The sequence below is a fragment of the Rhamphochromis longiceps genome, linkage group LG17 (genome assembly GCF_057381845.1).
Source record: "Rhamphochromis longiceps isolate RC_006_pf linkage group LG17, R_longiceps_female_GT1.1, whole genome shotgun sequence".
NCBI lineage: Eukaryota > Metazoa > Chordata > Actinopteri > Cichliformes > Cichlidae > Rhamphochromis > Rhamphochromis longiceps.
The window spans coordinates 12505048-12525941 of record NC_140573.1 but is presented as its reverse complement, the minus strand read 5'-3'; the positions used below and the strand labels follow the sequence as shown (position 1 = coordinate 12525941).

The 20894-nt window shown below is 39.7% G+C and overlaps 1 protein-coding gene across 1 annotated transcript in view; it reads right to left on the bottom strand.

Moving 5' to 3' along the window:
• Window positions 1–307: 307 nt before the first annotated feature.
• The window catches only part of LOC146649373 (BMP/retinoic acid-inducible neural-specific protein 3-like), a 64349-nt gene continuing 43762 nt past the window's right edge, over window positions 308–20894 (bottom strand). The window contains exons 5-9 of the mRNA XM_085386408.1: window positions 15749–15854; window positions 15336–15572; window positions 9711–9933; window positions 3411–3753; window positions 308–1836 (exon numbers count right to left, since the gene is read on the bottom strand). Of these exons, the coding sequence (XP_085242534.1) occupies window positions 1066–1836; window positions 3411–3753; window positions 9711–9933; window positions 15336–15572; window positions 15749–15854 (1680 nt within the window). The 3' untranslated portion in view covers window positions 308–1065. The remainder of the gene's footprint in view (window positions 1837–3410; window positions 3754–9710; window positions 9934–15335; window positions 15573–15748; window positions 15855–20894) is intronic.

The following is a 20894-nucleotide window of genomic DNA, read 5'->3' as shown; positions in this document are numbered from 1 at the left end:
CTTGTAGATATGGCACAGACATGCTGTGTTTCCTTATCTGGAAAGCTGACATAGAAAGTCATTTATGAAGCCCAGTGTAAGATTTGAACTTCAGACAGGACCTGCTGTAATGTATTCTTCCATTCTCCTTAATATCAAGTAACAGCCTAAACAACACTTAATTTTGTAATCCAAGTACTGCAGAGTTGCGCTGGTTAGTGCACCTGTCATTAGCTGTACTTTTTAACCTGCTTACTTACAATTTGCCTAAATGGATGGCGACTGTTGTCTGTAATATCATAGAAATCAACATTTAACTGGTGTTGTGCATTATGAAAAAAGTAATGATTAATTTAACTGACTAAGGTTCTTGGTGCAGACTAACAACTGTCTGGTCAAACTGGTTGTACAAATCCCTAAATACATGGTACTCTGTACTCTTGACTGTCATCCTGATCACCCCCCGAAAATTTGAACCATGCTTACAAAAAGTCTGTGATGCAATTCCTTAATACGAAAGGGACCCAAGAATTCTTCTGACAGCTGGAATGTGTTATAACGTGATGTTTTAATATCAATTTATCTACAAAATCTTGACTGACACCACTGTATTCTGGTTTCCATGGAAAGTGCACTGTCACTAAAGCAAAGGAACATATAAAAATTACAAACAAACAGACTGTACCATTTTTAACATAAATCATTTGTCATTGGTACTTACAGTATAAATGAGCAGAGTCATTTCGAAACAGGATGGTTCAACTTTATGAAGCGATATCTGAATTTCTACTGTAGACATCTTTTGTAAAGAGTTTTTGTTCTGGAGAGTTGTGTATTTCCTTACTGATCCTTCCCATTCATTATACTATAGCACTGAAGGTAGTTGCCACAAAAAAAACCCAGAACAACCAGTACAGTACATTCTTCAGCTGTCCACAGCCAATCAACTCCTGATTAATTGTAGAGTCTGGTAATCCATAGACAATGAGCACAAATATAAGCATCTGTATCACAATGGGCACAAATCCTATGTCCATGAGTTCTCCTTCTAGCCATTTACAGACTGTATTTCCTTTCAAGCAGCTGTTAACTGCACAGCTTGGTGGTCTCGTAATCCACTGAATTGGGCAGACGTGAGCTGAAGGCCTGTAAGGAAGCATGGATGCGAACCACCTCGCTGGCAGTCAGTTTGAGTCTGTGCCGGAGAAGGCAGGCAAACAGGTCCAATCTCTGTTGACCGGGAGGGGACAGCCGGTTGACCCGGTCTCGTATTTCCAAGAGCTGGAGCATAGCTGTGTCCTGGGACCCTTGAGTGTATGGGTAGTCCAGTTGCAGAATCAAGTCACGGATTGCCTCCGGGTCAAAATGCATGCTGTAGCCAAAGACCTGGATACTGTTTATCTTCATGTAGCCCAGGTTCCGAGCAGGATCTGCCATTTCTAAAGGCTCATAATAAATGCTGTCATTCAGTCCATCCTGAGTCTTTATCCTGCTACGAAGGTAGATGTGGATGGTTTCAAAGAATGTCTTCCACTTGTTGCCCAATGTCAGAGTCCAGTTGTAGCAGTCAAAGGGCAGGTCCAGTTTGGTGGCCTGCCAGTCTGGAAAATTATTCTCGTTGACAGTGATGTACCAGCTCTCTGAGTGGCTCCCGCCAAAAGGATTGATATAGAGTGTAAGGGCAGGCTCCAGGGTGCTATTCTTTGTAAGGCAGATCTGAAGGGATATTCCCAGCAGCATGTGGACCATGTTGGTCTTATACTTGTTGCTCTTAAGCGTCAGCAGCATCCTCTTCCTCCATGATGGATCAAACCAGCTGTTGAGTCGCATGTCATTGCTGATGAAGATTGCATGGACCTGTCAGACAAAGTAAATACATACTTTCAGTAAAATAAGATGCAGTGCTAAAAATAAAAATTCGATTAAAACAGATTTTTGATGGTACTAATGTTACTCATACGTTCTGGTAATCTGTGGAGGCGAGGCTTTCACTTCACCTCCATGTCTACTGGAGAAATTCTATATTTATTGGAGAACAACATGACTTTATGTGCATTACTTTTAAAGTGATAGCCAAATAAGGTGTGGAGTATTCTAAAAACTATAAGCTGCCTTTTTAGGCAACTTTATAAAAGGCATATTACAAGGCAAAAGAGCCTGGTTTGAATTGAAGAAGGCACAATGTATTTATGGTTTACACATGATATTAAGATATTAGAAATTGTGACATGCTCAGATGGAAAATTGTCCTCTGTTTTCACTGTATCTTAAGACCAAAATGTAAGATCCTTCATGGACTTTTTTTGGCACTATGGAAACCATCTTGGAAAATGTTGTTTGTTTGTTTTTTACGCATCCACATGCCAAAATCTGTCATTTAATCCACTGTCCACTGTCATTTAATAGAGCTGAATGAACCCGATTAGGGCATAAAGGATGGGTTAAAACTATACCGTGGCCTTTGGATAGAGTCAGTCTGCAATCCTTTTTGACAACATCAACATCACAAAGGAAGGCCGTGAAGGGCATCATACTGTAGTTTCTAGAGCAGGGGTCTCAAACTTGTGGTCCGGGGGCCATCTGCAGCCCACGCCACTTCCTATATTGACATGAGGGAATATAATGCAATTTGGCCCTTGAAGTTACTTTTTTTTTCTCGGGGATGGAGGATGTGTTTGTTGTTGAGTGCAATGTTAAATTAAGTTTAATATAACATTAATAGGATGGCAAGAGTAGGAAGCAGAGAGTACAAACATGTTGAGGGATTGGCTGTGTTAGTTCAGTCAAAGAGTTATTTGTAAAGAAAACAATTTTCACTAGCAGCCAAAAACTAATGTGTACACTTATGTCTGCATTTATATTTTGTTAAATATGAACAAAATTATAGCAGGAGTGCTGCCACATGTCTGGCCAGAAAGAGAGCACCAATTTGTTTATGTGGTAGTTCAATGAAAGGCTTCAGTTAGTTAAGAGTGAGAAGAAAAAAATGTGTTCATGTTTGCAGTTTTGACTTGTTATACAATATCTTGTTTTAAAAAACAAACAAAACATTACATTTTCAGAAATATTTGTGGGTGTTTTCTTGTTTGATTTTTGTACTACTTGAACGCTAAAGCGGCCCTCACATGAGATGACAGTGCCAGCAGTGGCCCACAGCTCATTTAAGTTTGAGACCCTGTTCTAGAGTGACTCCTCCAGGTCACTTTTTCATTCCCATTTCTAGCAAAAGTAAGTAAAATAAAAAGAAACCACAAACTTTCTGTGTGGTAGGACAATAAATGGTATAAAAGAAAAAGTGGTGAAACTAAAGGGTTTCAGTCACCAAGAGGGTGAGATTTTTTACATGTGTCTTTCCAAGACTACTGCTGGGAAAAGACAGCTCAGCTCTCACTGAGCCTGACATGATTACACAAAGGCCAAAAGAAAACTACCTCAAGCCTGCGGTCAGCTCTCTGCAGTAGGTAGCCCAGCTCCAAATCCTGAAGGTCTGTCTCGAACCCCAGATAGTTCTCTGTAGAGTCTGCCACCATAGGCCTGCAGGTCCCTTGTGTCAGGGCAAAGCCTGGGTTGCAGCTCCCACAGCGGGTTTGGTTGTCTGATGCACAGGCCGCACAGGCCAAGCCTTCTCCAACAGAGCAGGGTGGAGGCAGCTGACAGGAGCTGTGTTCATATCGGCAGCTGCAGCTGTGGAGCTCCTCTGAGAATGCACCAAGCTGGTTGTTCTCTGAGCAATATAGGAGTGACTGGAAATGACTCAGCCAGTAGGACTGAGGCCTGGTGGGGAAAAAAAGAAGACAAAGAGATAAGGGCAAAGAGGGACTGGTTATTGAACTAGCTTTAAGGATGAGCCATTTTAATAGGGAAGTGTTTTATTAAGCCCAGGACACTTGTCTGGGTCTGCAGACAGCTTGCTTGTTAAAAAATAAAAGAAAGAAAGACCTGACATCATTTTAGTGATCATTTAGGTCATTTACAGGTCAAAAGACTTGTGCAAAAAGTTTATTTTTTTACGAAATCTTTATTTCAAGAGGTTTTGACACTTTGTTGTCACTGACTTTGTATTTACTACTTAGAAAAGCAAAACGTCCAAAGACTTTTTTTTTCATTAATTAGGTTATGCGATAGTGACAAATGATCAAACTCCATCAGCCAAAAGAAAGGTTCACAAGAGATGGCTGAAAGTTGTGGAATATTTTGATTTAACTTTGTTCTAACCTAGATCAAGTGGAACCAACTACTGTTTGACTAAAATGAGTACAACACAGTCGTCCCAGTGTCACCAAAGGACTGTCGGTTCTTTGTCAGTCCTTTTCATTATTTTCCCCAATGGGATGGTAAACTAAAACAGAACAATTCATAAGGGTTTCTTAAGGTCAATATGAAAGTTCCAGCTTGTTTGACAGCCTGAGGATGACAAAGAATTTTCGTAACACAAATATGGTACATAAAAAGACAAATATGAAAATGAATTCATTCCTGAGCAAACAACACTAAGAACTGGTATTTTGTACTGAAGGGTACAGAATCCCGAACTGTTAGACCAAACACTACTGGATCTAACAATAGGTTAACACTTATAGTAGGCGTATAACGACCATTAACTCTTTTAACTTTTTTGGCATGTAGATAAAAGCTCTTAAAAGCATAAAATTCACCAATAAGGCAATAATCACATGCCCGTGAGTTTACAACCCATCATTGTTCCAGAGAGAGATTATCATTCTGAGCATTCTTACATAATGCCATTTGGTCAGTAGCCAGCAAAACTGTGAAACTTTACCTGTGTTGACTGAATCAAAATAAATATCTCGGCTAGTTATAAAATCTCCATGTCCCAATAGTTTGATATTTTTGTGCTTTATACTGAAAAGATTTGTTGTTCTATGTTTTCTAGTATAAAGCACACAAAATAATGATATTTTTATATTTTCTTTGGTAATGTGTAGATATGTAGACATGTTAACACTTAAACAAAATACTTATAGAAGTACCTGAGTCGCTCGTATTAGTTTGCTTTACTACACTTTAATATTTTATGATGTAGGTTATGCATGCGGAGACTGCGGGTACAAGCAGTTCTGGAAGGTAAAGCGTGAGAACCTGAATAGAGAGCAAGAGAAACTGTCTTTGATGAGTTAGTGACATAAATATTGGAAGTGCACAGCAGTTGTAGGGGGAGTTTAATCTCAGACATACATATAATTCCCCCATGAGCACTTGAGTTTGATTCCCTTCTGTAGGACTTTATGGCTTTTATCCTCTTTGCTTTATGAATGCAATGCTCACTCTATACCGCTGGCTTCACTTGTAGAAAAAAGGCTTCTTTGATGAGGATGCATTGAAGGAAACTTTATGCTAATCTGAAAATGTTTGCTGGATTACATTTAGGGTATTTTCCTCTGTACTCTGCTGTTATTGTGTGCTTGACAGTGGCAAGCAAGCCGGAGCTCGGAAAATCACTGATTTGAATATCAAAACCCTCTAATGGAAAATGCGGTCATGGGAAATGAACCGAAAGGACTCTTCCTTTCCATCAACCGCTACCTGTGGGTAAGGCATTTCACCTCTGACAGCTTCAGCACAGCAAAGCAGTCACCAATAGAAGACTGCGGTTGTGATTATGTACAGGCTTTGTGCTCCCCACAACTCTTTCTCCAAACCGCTGCTGTAAATCACAGAGTTTTGCGCTGCGAGGAGCCAGCAACACTGAGCTTTGATAATACAATCAAGCAAATGCAGAGCTGTGTGAGTCATTTAATTCTATAGATAAAGTACATAAAATATTATAGTCAAGCTTCAAGTAAAATACTGTGCAACATATGGTGACTTGCACATTATATACAAATGTGATAATTGAACTTATTATTCTGATTCCATTGCCATTAATCAGATTTCTAGTCTTCTGGGAAGGAAGGAAGGTTTTGGAACATGGGTGCAGGGATTTGCTACCTTTCAGTCATAAGAGCATTAGTGAGATTCAATAATGATTTTAGACGATAAGGACCGGCTCAGTTCCAATTTATCTCAAAGGTGTTGGATGGAGCTGAGGTCAGAACTTTGTGCAAGCAAGAAATCAGTAAACCGTGTATGTATTTGCACAAGATGTACACATGGGATTTGGCGGATTTAGCTGATGTCACTGATCATCCCTGTACATTGGGTTGTGTACAGTGAAATTTTTTAAAATGCACTGAAAACAAAAGCAGGAGGAAATTATATATTGAGTCTTTAGGGAACAAACATAAGATCAAAATAATGGTGAATTGTAATAGTAGCATAAAACGGATTTATAAAAAAAACAAAAAAAACCTCTGGGTTCTGCAGGTACCCCAAGACTGAATCAAATCATTATTATCACTGTGGTATTTTACAATAATAACACTGCGCTTGAAATACTATTTCTACTGCTAATGTTCTATTGTTGGATTTGCAGTACAGGCTCCTCAGAGGAGCACTGTGCTACTTATTTTCAGAACATTTCATCATATTTATCTTCTGCTAGAGGCACTGTATATTATTAGTCAGCCAGTAACAGACCAAGCCATCAAGAACAATCAATATGAAGAACATAAAGAAGTCACCAGAGTCATGAAGTGCAATAATTGCACTTGGGCCATTTTTTTTATCTGTACAAATGAATGTCCATTAAACACTATGATTTTAAAGACAAAGTTGTCAAATCTACCAAATGCCTTGAAAGGGTCATTAAAAAGCTATTCAACACTTTTCAAGTCAAATCTTAATTACACTCTGGAAGAAGTCAAAGAGGAGAGGACTCCACCAGAGAAACATTCAAAAGTGTACATAGAAAAGGAAAAATCAGCACCTTTATATGGGAGAGATCTATGCATAAGAAAGGTATTTTCTAACCTGATTAAAGCATAAGTACTAAAAGCATCACTTGAATGGCAATGTGGAGCATTATGCATAATGGCCAAAGTTTCAGCACAAAGAGTACTGTGCTGTCTCATCATTAGCTGCTGAACAAAAGCTGAGCCGACTGCTGCTTCCACTGGCTTATTTGCTCATAATTGTCAGCGCAGTGGAAAACTAGCCCGCAGGAAGCAAAATCAATCACACATCTCCCTTCTATCGAAAGTCCTACGAACAGGATGTTAAAGAGAGACTAAGGGTGGTTTTCAAGAGCTTCCCTTTCTCTCCAAAGCCAGCTGACGCACACCCCTTTCCAAGTCTCTTTCTACTAAGTATGGAGATTTCTATGAAGACAGAAAAGAAAGGGAAGGCTTCACAGTTGATGTGCCAATAATAACGTAGATAAACAGTGCCTGGACGAGTGCGATGACACTTCCTGGCAAACTTGTGGGAATATCAGCTGCATAGATCAGTGATTAATGTGTGTTTTGGCAATGTGGTGAAGAGAATAACATTGATTAAGAAGAGGGTGCACTGAGAAACAGAAAAGAAAGAACAACAGAGACATGGGCTGGACATTAAACAGAGCAAACTCTAATAGATTAATCTGAAAGTTGATTTATGTGTTGATTTATGTCGCCATTTCTGCAGCATTACCGTGGCGGTTGAATCGAGGTGAGCGTAGTGTGACTGACAGTGATTGCTAGATTCGTCACCTTCTCCAATTGCCTCTTCTGGCAGGTAAAAGGTACCCATTACAAATGTGGATTTCTTTCAATCTTAAAAGACTAGTGTGTGATTTGTCTCCTCCAAGAAAAAGCTCAAACACTTACAAGGGCAGATCTGTACGTTTTACTGACAAGTTACCTTTTTATTCTCATTTTGGGTTTCTGTTGAGTAACTTCCTGTTTCCTTTTGTAATTTTTGGTCTGTTTACACCATTATCAGTTTAACTTCCAGCCTGTGTTAGTTTTCCCTCCTCTGTGACTATATACCCTGCCCTAATTGGTCTCCCCTGTGATATCTCTCACACCTGTTTCCAATTAGCCAATCACACACCTCTGTATTTTTTGAAAAGTGTTGAGTGGCTTGTTACTGCCTCATTATGACTTGTACTCTAGCCTTCTGGTGTTCGCTGGGTGGATCTATATTTTCCTGTGTACTTTTTCCTTTTGTATTAAATTGTGTTTGCTGTTACTTTTCTCTGTAGAGACCTTTTGCCTGCCTTCACTAGCTGTCTGAACTGAAGACTAGATTTTGGATCTTATCCTACCTCTGTGTGTCCTGCGCTTGGTGCCTCGTCCCCCGTGACTGTCACACTCAAGCCATAGAAATAAAAACCTTCCTCTCTCAGCAGCAAATGGTTAAGGTGCATGATGTTAGGGTTTGCCAATGCGTTATTTTTTTAAATTAAAGGATTAATTTTTTAACAAACTTTTAGATTTTTACAAACTGCTTGGAAAAACATGCTATTAAATGAATGAATATGTGGTTGTGTGAGTGGGAAATCTTCATAGCTTCAAAAAACTAAAGGGAATAAAGGGACTTTGGTATTTGTGCTACAAAAGTACATATATATTACGTGTGTACTGTGCTTGTCCTTCCAAGTCTTCAACTATAAAGTAACTCATATTAAGGAGACAAAAAACAGCATCTCCGCAGCAAATATTAGCTAGTGACAGTCAAATCAACACATTATAGCATTCTTCTGAGCTAGGTGACTAAATCTGGACAATTAAAACATCAAAATATTACGTAATTAAAAAAAAGTGCTTCCCTCCAAAAATAAGACAACTCTCAAACAACTCTGAAAGCAAATAGTGGATACAGGAATATACATTTACTTGCCCATCTCTACATAGATGGTGGATGCTAGGTTGTCATAGCTATCCACCTATGTGTGTGTGTCTGTAATTGTTTCAAAAAATGCAGGTGCCTTTTGCACATCACTCAATAATTCAAGTAGGTTAAACTGAACCACAGAAGTCACACATCAGAAAACATTCTGGAACAAATGTAGTGATAGTTATATTTTTAACGAAATATTGCCACACAAGCATTTATGTATAATAAATGCGTTAATAAGTCTTGGAATGTGTTACTTAATTTGCCTAAAACCAAATTTAACACTGATGTGTAAGTGTAATGTTGTCACTTAATTAGCTTAACTTGCTAATTAATCAATTCATTAATTAAGTTTTAATTAACAAAAGGCTTTATACCTCATAATTCTGTCTTTGTATTTAGACAAATTAGGGATTTTTATTCATTTTTTATGAAGATTTTCAACATTCAGACATGAAACAAGTCAAGAAACTCTGGTTTCAAAAACATTGCAGGGGGATTCAGAGTTAGGAGCTTAATGCTACAGTAATGTATGCTATGTGAACTCCTTTCTTTTGAAATGCAGCTGTAAAAACCTTGGATAAAAAATTAAAGCTATTTAAAAATGCCTGATCTGTTTTAACAACATTTCAATGACTGCAACAAGATGTACAAAAATTCTTAGCAAATGCAGGTGCAAGAGTGATTCCACAGAAAAATCTATTCCATAATCTCCCCCTATTCAAAAAGTAATTGCAAGGGTACGCAGGCTAAATGCCAGAACTACAATGGCAACTTATTTACTTTAATCAATGTGTCTGGATTAGTCTATAGGGTAAACTTGTGATGTGCAACCTCTATGAGGAAAACCTCAAACAAGAACACTGCACCAAAAGACACCGCTTTAATGTAAAAGGCCACAGTATATAGAGTTGTGTTATGAGAACATTTTGAAGCTGTGCAGAATTATTGAGATTTAATGTGAACATAATAATGGTGAGCATGAGAATGCGTGTTACTGTGGTTGTGCTCACCGTTCTCTTGGTATGCGTACTTGGGGCTGTCTGTGACATCTTTTACTGAGACTGAAGAGTTTGAAGATGACTCTCTCAGCACGTCTGGAGAGGACCCGCATGCTGTTCTCCAGCTGCTCATATCGCCACTGGAACAGGCTATCCAGGGACCACATGTGCTGTATGGTTGACATGTTCAGGAAATAGTTTTGGGGCAGCCTTGCATAGAAGGCCTTGAATTCATCTGCAACAACAGACATAGGAGAAAGAGGTAAAAGGCATAACTCATCACCACTATTGCAGTCTTACTAAGTAAGTAGAAATATTAAGAATTTATCTTGGCAATAGGACTGGGATATGAAAATATAACTGAAATAATAACCAGTTTTGTTCAGGTCAATGAGCAAAACTGTCATGACTGAATTATGCAGTCAGCCCGCTATGAAGCTGGCTTATCTTAACACACAAAATTTAAATCTCTCAATCCTCATTTCATCCACAACCAATCATTGACTGTTGGACAGCACATGATCACAATATTTTGGTTATGATAACAGACCCACACTAGTGGTTGACAGGCCCCTCCCTTTTTTTTAAGCCATGCAGCTCAACTATTAAGGACAAAGACAGCAAAATGAAAAGAACAACAAAAGCTGCTACTTCAACATGAAACATGACCAAGTTATTTCAGTATATATTGAAGATTTTAGTCAAGTGTACAGACAAAAGAAATGGGCCAAATCAGAAAATCAAAGACCTAGCCAGTGTTCACAGCAGTCCATAATAAAGGTGTTAACTGTACCCTATGTAGTGCAATTATTTATTTAGGAGGCACCACTGTTGGGAAAAGTAAAACCATCCATGTATTTAAGTTATTTTAGTCAAAATGTATTAAAAAGATCTTTGAAACAATCCTGCAATACCTTTGGTGACCCTGTAACTCCAAGAGTATCGTATTCGTGAGACTTCATGAGACTTTTCTCCCAAAATCAAAACATAAATAAATTGCACATTACAAGCAATACACTGAAATAAAAGGAGAATGTGGAAAATATAATAAAATTAAACCTTATACATGCAAATTAATATTTAATTTTATTTCAGAAAACATCAGGCCGCATCATATCTTTAAGACATTGAGCATTATTATCATCCCAACAGAGCATCTTGCTCTCAGACTGCAGGCTTGCTTGTGCTACACTCCCGTCTCTTTCATCCCCATGTGATTATACACCATTACTGTCATGGTCTCACGAGTCCAGATCTGGTTTGGTTCCTTGACAATTAATGCATGTCATTAAACTGTGTCTTCGCTCTACCATCGTTTGTATTTTCTCCTGTCTCCCTCACTTGTTCTCTGTGTCCTCACCCCCCACCCGAATGCAGCAGATGGCCACCCCTCCCTGAGCCTGGTTCTGCAGGAGGTTTCTTCCTGTTAAAAGGGAGTTTTTCCTTCCCACTGTGCTGCTCAAGTGCTTGTTCACAGGGGTTTGTCTGATTGTTGGGGTTTTCTCACTAATATTGTATGCTGTTTTTTTTTTTGTTTTTTTTACAATATATAAAGTGCCTTGAGATGACTGTTGTTGTGAATTAGGGCTAGATAACTAAAAATTACGGAGCCCCCCAGGGGACATGGGAGAAAAAAAAAATTAGGGAGGAAAAAAAAAAATTAGGGAGAAAAAAAAAATTTAAGACGGACTTTTGCGAGATCTCGCAAAAGTATTGCGAGCGCTCGCAAAAGTATTGCGAGATCTCGCAATAAGTATTGCGAGCGCTCGCAAAAGTATTGCGAGATCTCGCAATAAGTATTGCGAGCGCTCGCAAAAGTATTGCGAGATCTCGCAAAAGTTTTAGCCGCATTCTTCGGAGGCCGCCAGCTCGAAGCCGACCGGGAGGTCGAGGCACGATGTGCCGGGAAAGCGGTGTTCCTCCCGGCTGTAGTAGGTCTCGACTTCCCGTTAGCTTCGAGCTAGTGGCCGCCAGCTCGAAGCCGACCGGGAGGTCGAGGCACGATGTGCCGGGAAAGCGGTGTTCCTCCCGGCTGTAGTAGGTCTCGACTTCCCGTTAGCTTCGAGCTAGTGGCCGCCAGCTCGAAGCCGACCGGGAGGTCGAGGCACGATGTGCCGGGAAAGCGGTGTTCCTCCCGGCTGTAGTAGGTCTCGACCGCCCGTTAGCTTCGAGCTAGTGGGTGTCAGATCTCCAAAAACGTCGGAGCTCTTTTGCAAATATGTGATGTCTTGTAAACCGAGCAGGTATCTGACGTTTACACAACTACATTCATGCCTCAAAATATCTTAAAAGTGTATTTTGTGACCCAGAAAGAGTAATATTACAACTAAGTAGCTGCCGCCATTGTTGGAGTTTTGCGAGATCTCGCAATACTTTTGCGAGCGCTCGCAATACTTATTGCGAGATCTCGCAATACTTTTGCGAGCGCTCGCAATACTTTTGCGAGATCTCGCAAAAGTCCGTCTTAATTTTTTTTTTTCTCCCTAATTTTTTTTTTTTTCCTCCGTAATTTTTTTTTCTCCCATGTCCCCTGGGGGGCTCCGTAAAAAATGAATTGAATTCAATTTTTAGTGCATTTAATTTTTAAGTTTGCCCAAAGTGTCGTACAAAAACAAATCAAGAGATAAAGCGAAAGACAAAACCAGTCACATTAAATGGCCTGTATTTGTATAGTGCTTTTCTAGTCCCTAAGGACCCCAAAGTGCTTCACACTACATTCAGTCATTCACACACACTGGTGATGGCAAGCTACATTGTAGCCACAGCTGCCCTGGGGCGCACTGACAGAGGCGAGGCTGCCGGACACTGGCGCCAACGGGCCCTCTGACCACCACCAGTAGGCAAACATGGGGTTAGTATCTTGCCCAAGGATATATGGCATGGGATCGAACCACCGACCTGGGATCGAACCACCGACCTTCTGATTAGTGGCTGACCTGCTCTGCCACCTGAGCTACAGCCACCCATTAAAACACATTTTACTAAGTTCATTGCTACACTGCTAGATATCTGATTTATATTTTATTGTACTAAGATGGTCAGTAGTAGATCAAATCATTATGTATTTGAAAGTAACTTTTCATTTACACTCTTCTTTTCAAAAAATTGTGTCAAGACTGTTGTGGCGGGGTGTGGTCTGCGGTGCCGCTGCAGGGGAGGCGGACGCACCTGAGTGGCATCCGCACTCATGCCTCGTCGGCTTAAAGGCTGAACTAGATCCTGTACTGTTGTTGTTGTTGTTGTGGAAGAGTTCAGCTGAGAGCTGAAAACCTGCTGCTCTGTCTGTGTGTGTGTGTGTGCGTGTGTGTGTGTGTGTATGTGTGTGTGTGTGTGTGACAACAGCAACTGGTGAATAAAAGTATGCTGAAGAGCATGGAAACATGGTCCGGTCTGTCGTGCATCTATTACAACTGTGAAAAATGGGGAAAAAAATGAGATGGTGCATAATGTCTTTACCTTTGACATTTTATTGTTTTTTTGTTTTGTTTTGTTTATTTTAGAGATATATAATTTGTTGGCCAAAACATGTTTAAAAGAGAAAAAAACTAGTACCGTTCCAGTTACCATTTATAATGCATCCCTATGCCATCATGGATACTGAAATTTAAAGCATATGCTTAAAGTTAGTTTCCTCTGTCCTCTTTTGTGTAATGAATACACATCCACAATTACATCCACGATTTCCAAAAGTAATTTCATACTTGTATTGATCAGACTGCAGTAATTTTCTTCAGACTCTGTGAGTGAGATCTTGCTAGCAGAATTTCTGGAATGTGTGTATATTTATCTTCTATGCTAGTTTTGTCTGTTTGTTTTTTTTAAACTTGCATTTGTAGATGCTGCAAACCGTGTTTGCTAACAGCTACTTTTGGAAGTACTTCTAAGTATATTCACTGACTTCTACTAGAGAATCATGACTATATTAAATGGATATAGGTTCTATGTATTAAACAGGGCTGTATGTTAGCCTTACCTAAACTGTAATATAAGGATATGTTGCCATTAAGTGGGAAAAGTCTAAAAACTGTATGGTATCAGCTGTGGGATTTTACTTTCACACAGATTAACAGCTTGGATGAAAAAAATTCTGCATGACCTTACTGTGAGTTTTCTGTCCATAATGTGTAGGATGCTAACAAGGAAAACCTTTATGGCTTCCTGCCATAATTGACTTCCTGCAGCGGCTAGTTCGTGTAGGATATTTATCTATTGGTTCCGCAGTTTGAGGCAAACAAACAAGGAGCCTTTTAATGTCGACACATTTTGGCGGCCTTGTCTGTTTTGACTACAAATGTAGACTTTGGAGTACCTGAATAGGGACGGCATCTGGCAGCTGGTGCTATGCAGAGTCACTTCTCACCCTTTCATCATTTTCAGTAAAGCCCAAAAAAAAATTGGGTGCACTTTGGAGCAGAAAGATATATTTCTCTCTCTGTGGATCATGGCTCAAATTTGAGAAAGCAAAATCTGAAAAAGCATTGCGACAAAAACAGTTTTTATTTGATGCTGAAAGCATTGTAATTAAACAATTATGATGTAAACAGCCTTATTGGTGTTAAGAAATGTCTCGTTATCAGCAAAATTGCACATATACTATGTGAATTAAGATCATCTGAGGCCAGCAGTTATAGAAGAATAGATATATAATGTATCCTTTTATCACCTGTTGTTTCAGAATTAGGAGTCTTTATTCTTGGTTGGATTTAGATGGTAAATGTTCTGCACTTATATAGTTATTTAGGCATGTTCTAAAGCTCGTTACAATGCCTGTCAGTTACGCTTCATATACTCAGCTGCCATGCAACGTGCTCCTCTTGGCATTCAGTCTTTTTGAAGGACACTTCAGCAAATGAAGAGGCTGGGGATCAATCTGCCAAACCTGCAATTATTGGACAACCCGCTCTTCCACCTGTGCCACAGCCAGCCTTTATGACTTCTGCTTCTGCTGATAAAGCAGCGAGCTAAAAATCGGCACTTTCCCCTGCTAAAGGACACATTTATGACACCTGTGGGTGTCTATATTCTGGGCACGCTCCTGCCCTAGCTTCACAGCCAGCTACTAGAACATAAAGTTTGAAAGTAATTGCACTTAGGGATATTTCAGGCAAATCTCAAGACTGGAAGAAAAAAAACCCCATCAATTTTGATTTCATCTGAGTAATAATCACCAAGGCTTGGTGACCGAGCACAGCAATAATAACCAAACATTATGCTTAGAGGTTCCATTCAAACTCTGTTTCACTGGTGATATGAAAAGCTGGACGGAGAATAAATGGGTTTTATAGCTGCTTAATCTGCTCCAGACATATTGTAAACTACCTGAGCCGAAAGCTGTTGATTTTTTTTTTTTTCTAATCTGGTCATGTTGCGTTGTTAATTTGCTATATCCAGACAGGATGCCAGGATCCCCAGTGCTCAGTCAACTATAATAGTTTACCTATAAATCATAGAATAGGGAGGGACATACATAGAGAATTCTCACTCAGATTTAATGGTGCAGATAAAACAGCTGAAATCATCCCTACTTTCACTCGTATAAATGATTTATATTCAAACTGTCTGATTTTCCTGAATTTAAATGAGGATTGCGACGTGAAAGGCTCCAATAATGCATTTTTATCAAGAGGCCCTCCTCACCTGATTCTTCAAATTCCTTATACAGCATGCCCCATGTCTCGGTGACTCTTTCCAGGCTCTCCTCCATGGCTTGAATGTCCATGTAGGGGCAGTTGCACTCTGGGAACTTGGGGTCACAGCTGCACCAGCAGTCACTGTCCTTGCAGACAAACTCACCCTCTCCATTGCAGGCTATGTAGCTGAGAGCCGCCTGTACAAAACTCTCTCTCAAGTAGTCTGGAAGGATCACTTGCAAGCCTGTAAAACAAAGCTGGGTTTAGTTTTGTCATCAAACTGAGACCTTGGAGAGTCAGTCTGCTGCCAGAGTGTGTAACACACTTAATGCAATCTAGAAATCCCCATATTTCTGTCTTTTCAGATAAAATATATAATGTCATGACAGTCACAATAAAAGTGGTAGAAATTCAACAAACCTTGCAGCTGGACTTTATTTTCAGGGCTCTGAACCAGCACCGAGCTCACAGAATCAAGGTTGTCATAGTTACTGCATCCAAGAGGACCTGTGCGGGTCTCTGTCACCTGGGCAACAAAAAATAAAAGGCTCATTTATAAATTCCCAACTGCATCCATTTTAGGACAAGTGCATGATTAAGTTAGATTTCTTTATAGAAAAATATGCTTAAAGGTACTTCTACATTTCAGGCACAAATGGGGCATAGTAGGTCACAGAAAATGTACCTTATGCAACATAAATGGCTGTCTCGCCTCTGATTAAATAAAGTAGTTCCTCCATAATCGATTGCACTAGTGAATGTGAAAGGAATGGAAACGAGGTTAAGCTCATTTTGATTCCTCTAAATTGCTGTAAGAGTGCTTTGTTGCACTTATTTCTATGCAAGAAGTTGACTTTTCCTTTTTTTCCCCAACCCCAGCCACTGATTGAAGATGTTTCGATTGACCTTTGTCACAAAGCCTCTCCAACAGAGACTCTGTTTTCACTTCATTTGCAAGACAAGATCCTATTTCAGCTCTCTCCTTTTTTCTTTCCATGACATAGTGAGGAGCACCTAACACTTTCTCATTTTTCTCTCTTTGTGGTTGCGGGACACCATATTTTGTTCAGTGATTTGTCTTGGTCAGGCTTGTCAGAGGACAGTTGGTGTAAAGTGACAGATGGATGAGGCAAGACAATAAGGGTCAGACGATCGGTAGCGCCATCACAGAGGGCTGAAGGGCTTGGGAACTAATATCAGGCCGGTGCTGGAGAGAAGTGAAAACTCAGTACGGGGCTCTTTAATCAAAAGCCTAATCCAGAAGAAAGATTCGGAAGGAAGAATAAATATCCTCTGTGAATGGGAAAAGGAAAATGGAAGATAATTTGAGTGCAATTCTCTGACTATAATATTTATATCATATTATAAATCCCTTGTTTCCCTTATGAGGGATTTTAATGCCGATATGACTGTGAGGAAATGAGATACAATGCTGGCTTTCAGACCCCATGAATATTGAATCCATATAAGGAATTATTTGATATGCCATATGATATGCCATATGGCAAAACACTGAGTGATGAGCAGAGCATTCAATTTCCGCTTTGCTTAGCAGCTGCTATTCACTGTAGATACATTCTGGTATATTAAAAATACTTAATAGGACATTATTGGCCACCTGTACCTCAGCGCAAGACTGCATGAGGGATGGAAGCAAATGTGGAAGATGAAAGTGGAAAATGTGTGTCTTTGTCTGGCCATTTTCTTTACCATCTCAAATTATAGTCCAGTGGCAGTATTCACAAACATTCTGCAAAACCCTCCCAGAAAACTGTTCATTTAGCCTTAAAGCGTCCAGCAAGAAGTGTGAGCTTAGGAGTGATTGACAAAAACTTCTTTGGGGGAGCGAGGAACTAAAATTATAACCTTAGTGCAGTGGTCTGGCTGACCAGGCTGGCACACGCTTTTAAAGATGAGGAAAATTGACACCCCACAGGTACACGAATGCTTCCACTAAAGTCAATTACAATAGATACATGAGACGCGAGAGGTAATGATAAGCGTGTGTGTGTTGTGTGAGCATGCTGCAGACACCGTCTCTGCAAACGTAAAAAAAGGAACAGGCCTTCCATTTTTGTTTTTTATCTTTTATGCAAGGTGTCTGTGGAGGAGTGAGGGAGTGTGGGAGTTTGGGTGTGTGCCAGAAAAACAGAACAATATAACGGAAACAATACATGTGCATTCAGATTCCTTTAGTAGCTACTTACATTCTGCCACATAGCTGCACACGGCTGTGCAGGATGCATTAAAAAATGCTGCTTTTGCAGTATCCTTTTCAAATCCTGATATTTGTTTTATGTATTTTCCGTGACATGGGCCACAAACACTAACCGTGCATGATCTAATCTGTAGTGTTGTCATTTCATCGAACCGATCTCTGTGACTTCCCAGTTTTTAGCTCACTTAAGGGCTATTTATGGTGGAGATCGACCAGCCGGGAAACTGAATTGGCCAATTTTCAGTGTTCTCAGCGTGGACCGGTGACGGACCGCCTCACACACAGTGCTTAACACATTTCTTAGATCAAGGTTTGTGCCAAAGCTGTCCTAAATGAACGGCATTAGTAATAATCAAAATCATTTCGTATGTTTCTGTCATTGTTAATCCATTAGTAAACGCAAGCATACTTTTTCATAAAATATAATTATTGGTGTTATTCATCATTTTTCAAATGTCAGTTTTATTTAAAAAAAAAAAGCAGAAAAATAATAAAGCAAATTATTATTTTTGATTAAGATGTAAAATGACAGTTACCACATAATTATTGGCAATAATTATAATAAAAGTGTGAAAACTCTGACTCACACATATGACATGAACCTGAGCTAATATCTGACTAAGTTAGCATTAGTGACTGGCTGTTATGAAATGATGTCTCTGTTTCATAGTTGCTGTTTCTGTTAACCTGATGGATTTCAGGTCCATTCTCACTTCCTGTTTAGTTTTTGACAAATCCTAAAAAATTACAAACTTTATCTCAGAAATTCTGTTTTCTAAAGCTACTCTTCATAAATTGATCCATTCCCTAACAGGAATAGAGATACATGCAAATTTTCCTAACAAGAGAGAGAGAGAGAGAGAAGTGACCGCTGCGCTGCAGACAGCAGAAATGTGCGGGCTAAAAAACAACAAAAACCAGCCTTCTCAATTGCCTCCAACTGCCCTTATGAGTGTGTCAATTTGTGGCTCTGTGTGTGCAGTATGTCTATGACTGATTTATTATTTTTCTCCTTGGTATCTTCATGCTAGACATATCCTGTGAGAAAAAACTAGTTTGAAGGAAATCATAAATGACCACAGCAGCTGCCTATCTGCTCTGTGATAGTTCAGCCACCAATCGATCGAGTCACAAGACTGGGCGCACTCAAATGTGAGCCACAAAGCCCAATAAATTGACTGTCCACAAGAAGGAAATATCAAAACCAGACGATCCTGCTGTTTTCTACTTCGTGACCGGCACACTGTGTTTAGATGGGCTGGCAAATATGGTGTGAGTCAGGTGGGGAACTGACCATTGATTCAGTCTAGGAAATTCTCAAATTGTAGCAAAACTGCTCCCCTCTGTTCTCTAACAACTGCAGTCATTACTCATTGTACAAACAAGCTGGTCCAATCAGACTCTCCTCTGCACTGTGACTTCTTGAATAAAGCCCAGATTTCCAAAGTCGTCCCCCCCGGCAAACCACAGCAAAGTGCTTTTTCTTCGAAATGAGCTTCAAATTTCTCTTTGCATGGAGACCGCCGGAGGGGGCCTTTGCCTCACCTGCAACCCTCTCATTCATTCCTCAAGTTCAATTCATGCAGGTCTGTTCTGCTACTGTACGGGTCAACACCCTGTGGAAATGATGCGCAAGTGTGGAGGAATCTGTCGCTCCTTTGACTCTCTTCCCACCAGCGTTGGAGGTGAATGTCTCCTCATACTACTTTCCACCTGTCAGTTACACCAGATGACTGCCTTTGGAGCATGAAAGCAACACTCTCTCGTCTTCTCTTCGCGTCTGTAGCTTCAGAAGAAAAAAAAAAACTGAAAAAAGCCCTGATTCCCAAGAAATGAAACAGACAAAAGTTTCTGCCTCTCCACCTCACATGTGCCTGCCTGATCTGCAGAAAGAAATATCCAATCCTCCCCGAACACAATGTAGCGAGAGGACAGAGCTTTGATATAAGTAGGGGGGATCTGATTCATGTTCTGCTACAGCAAAGAAAGCGTCACTTCACAGGACCACCGCCGCTGTGTACCGAGAAATGAAAAAGGTAGAAAAGAAGGGTCATCCCTCCCTCTGTCACCCTATTAACCCCATGCTACCTGAAGGTGACAACTGGAGGCAGAAAACTGTCGTGAGGCGTGTTTCACAAGGCTCATTTATCTTTCCCTCACCATATGTGCTCATCACGGAGCTTCCTCCAGACTCGGATGTGCTTGCAGCTGAAGATCGTATCTCATCACAAGCGGGAGGATAAAAAGTATAATCTTCTGCTTTATTTTCATTGGCGTTATCGCCGTGTTTTAACAAGGGAAAGCGTTAACAAAGGAAACAGTACTGCACCCACAACCATTTTTACCAGTTTTCAAAAGCTAAAAGGTTGAAATTAAAAATTATAGATCTCTGATAGCTCATAAGAGGAAAACTTTTATTCATCATTTATAGAATAATAACAGTTATATGCAACTAGGCAATATATTTTTAATGCTTTTCATTTAGTACTGGTCTTTAAAATTTACGAGATGTTTTTATGTTTATCTTTTTGAGAATTGCAGGAATAAACCTACTTTTTGCTATCGCGCATATTAGATGTATTATCATGTATAATCATTTCCTATGTTAACAATTGTCTTGTCTTGTTGCCTAGCAACTGTAGTTGTTTAGACACAATTTAAAACTATGAGCCAAAAAGAGCTTGATTTGATTAATAGATAATACGGAGCTATGAAAAAGTGTTTGTTTTAATTCAGCTGCATTGGAGGGCTGTTGAGTGTGGTTAAGTTTATGTCAAAACATCTCAGATTTATTTCTGGTATTTGATTAGGCTAGTTTTTTTTTTTTTTTTTTTTTGAGCCATTCAGAGATAGTCTTGCTGGTGAGTTTTGAATCAGTGTCAAGTTTCAGGGCAAAGCTATAGCTGACCCAAGCATAGTTCCCAGAGGGTGGAAACATATAGTGTAGTTGATTTGTGTGGGAATCATAGCCATGAGGAGCAAAGCTGAAGAGCTGGAAGCTGTGGATGGGAAAGTGTGTGGCAGTGGTGCAACTCTTAGTGTTCTTCTTCAAACAATTAGAAAGCATTAGTTACTTTCTTGATGAATTTTAATATGTGTGTCATGTTCAGTCTATTCAGTAAAAAGCTAGCACTCATTGCTAAAAACCCATTTTCATTTTAAAGTTTTACACACTCATCAGTTACAACAATTAAAAGACTGGTATGTGTTAATTATCTTGTTTGTTGAAGTAGAAGTTTTGAATTTCTGCATTTCCCATTCCTCATGAAAGTCTAAAGCAACTGCAACATAATTCAATCACATGAAATGAATCTTAAATTCCTTTTATGTCCAGTTTTGACACTGCTG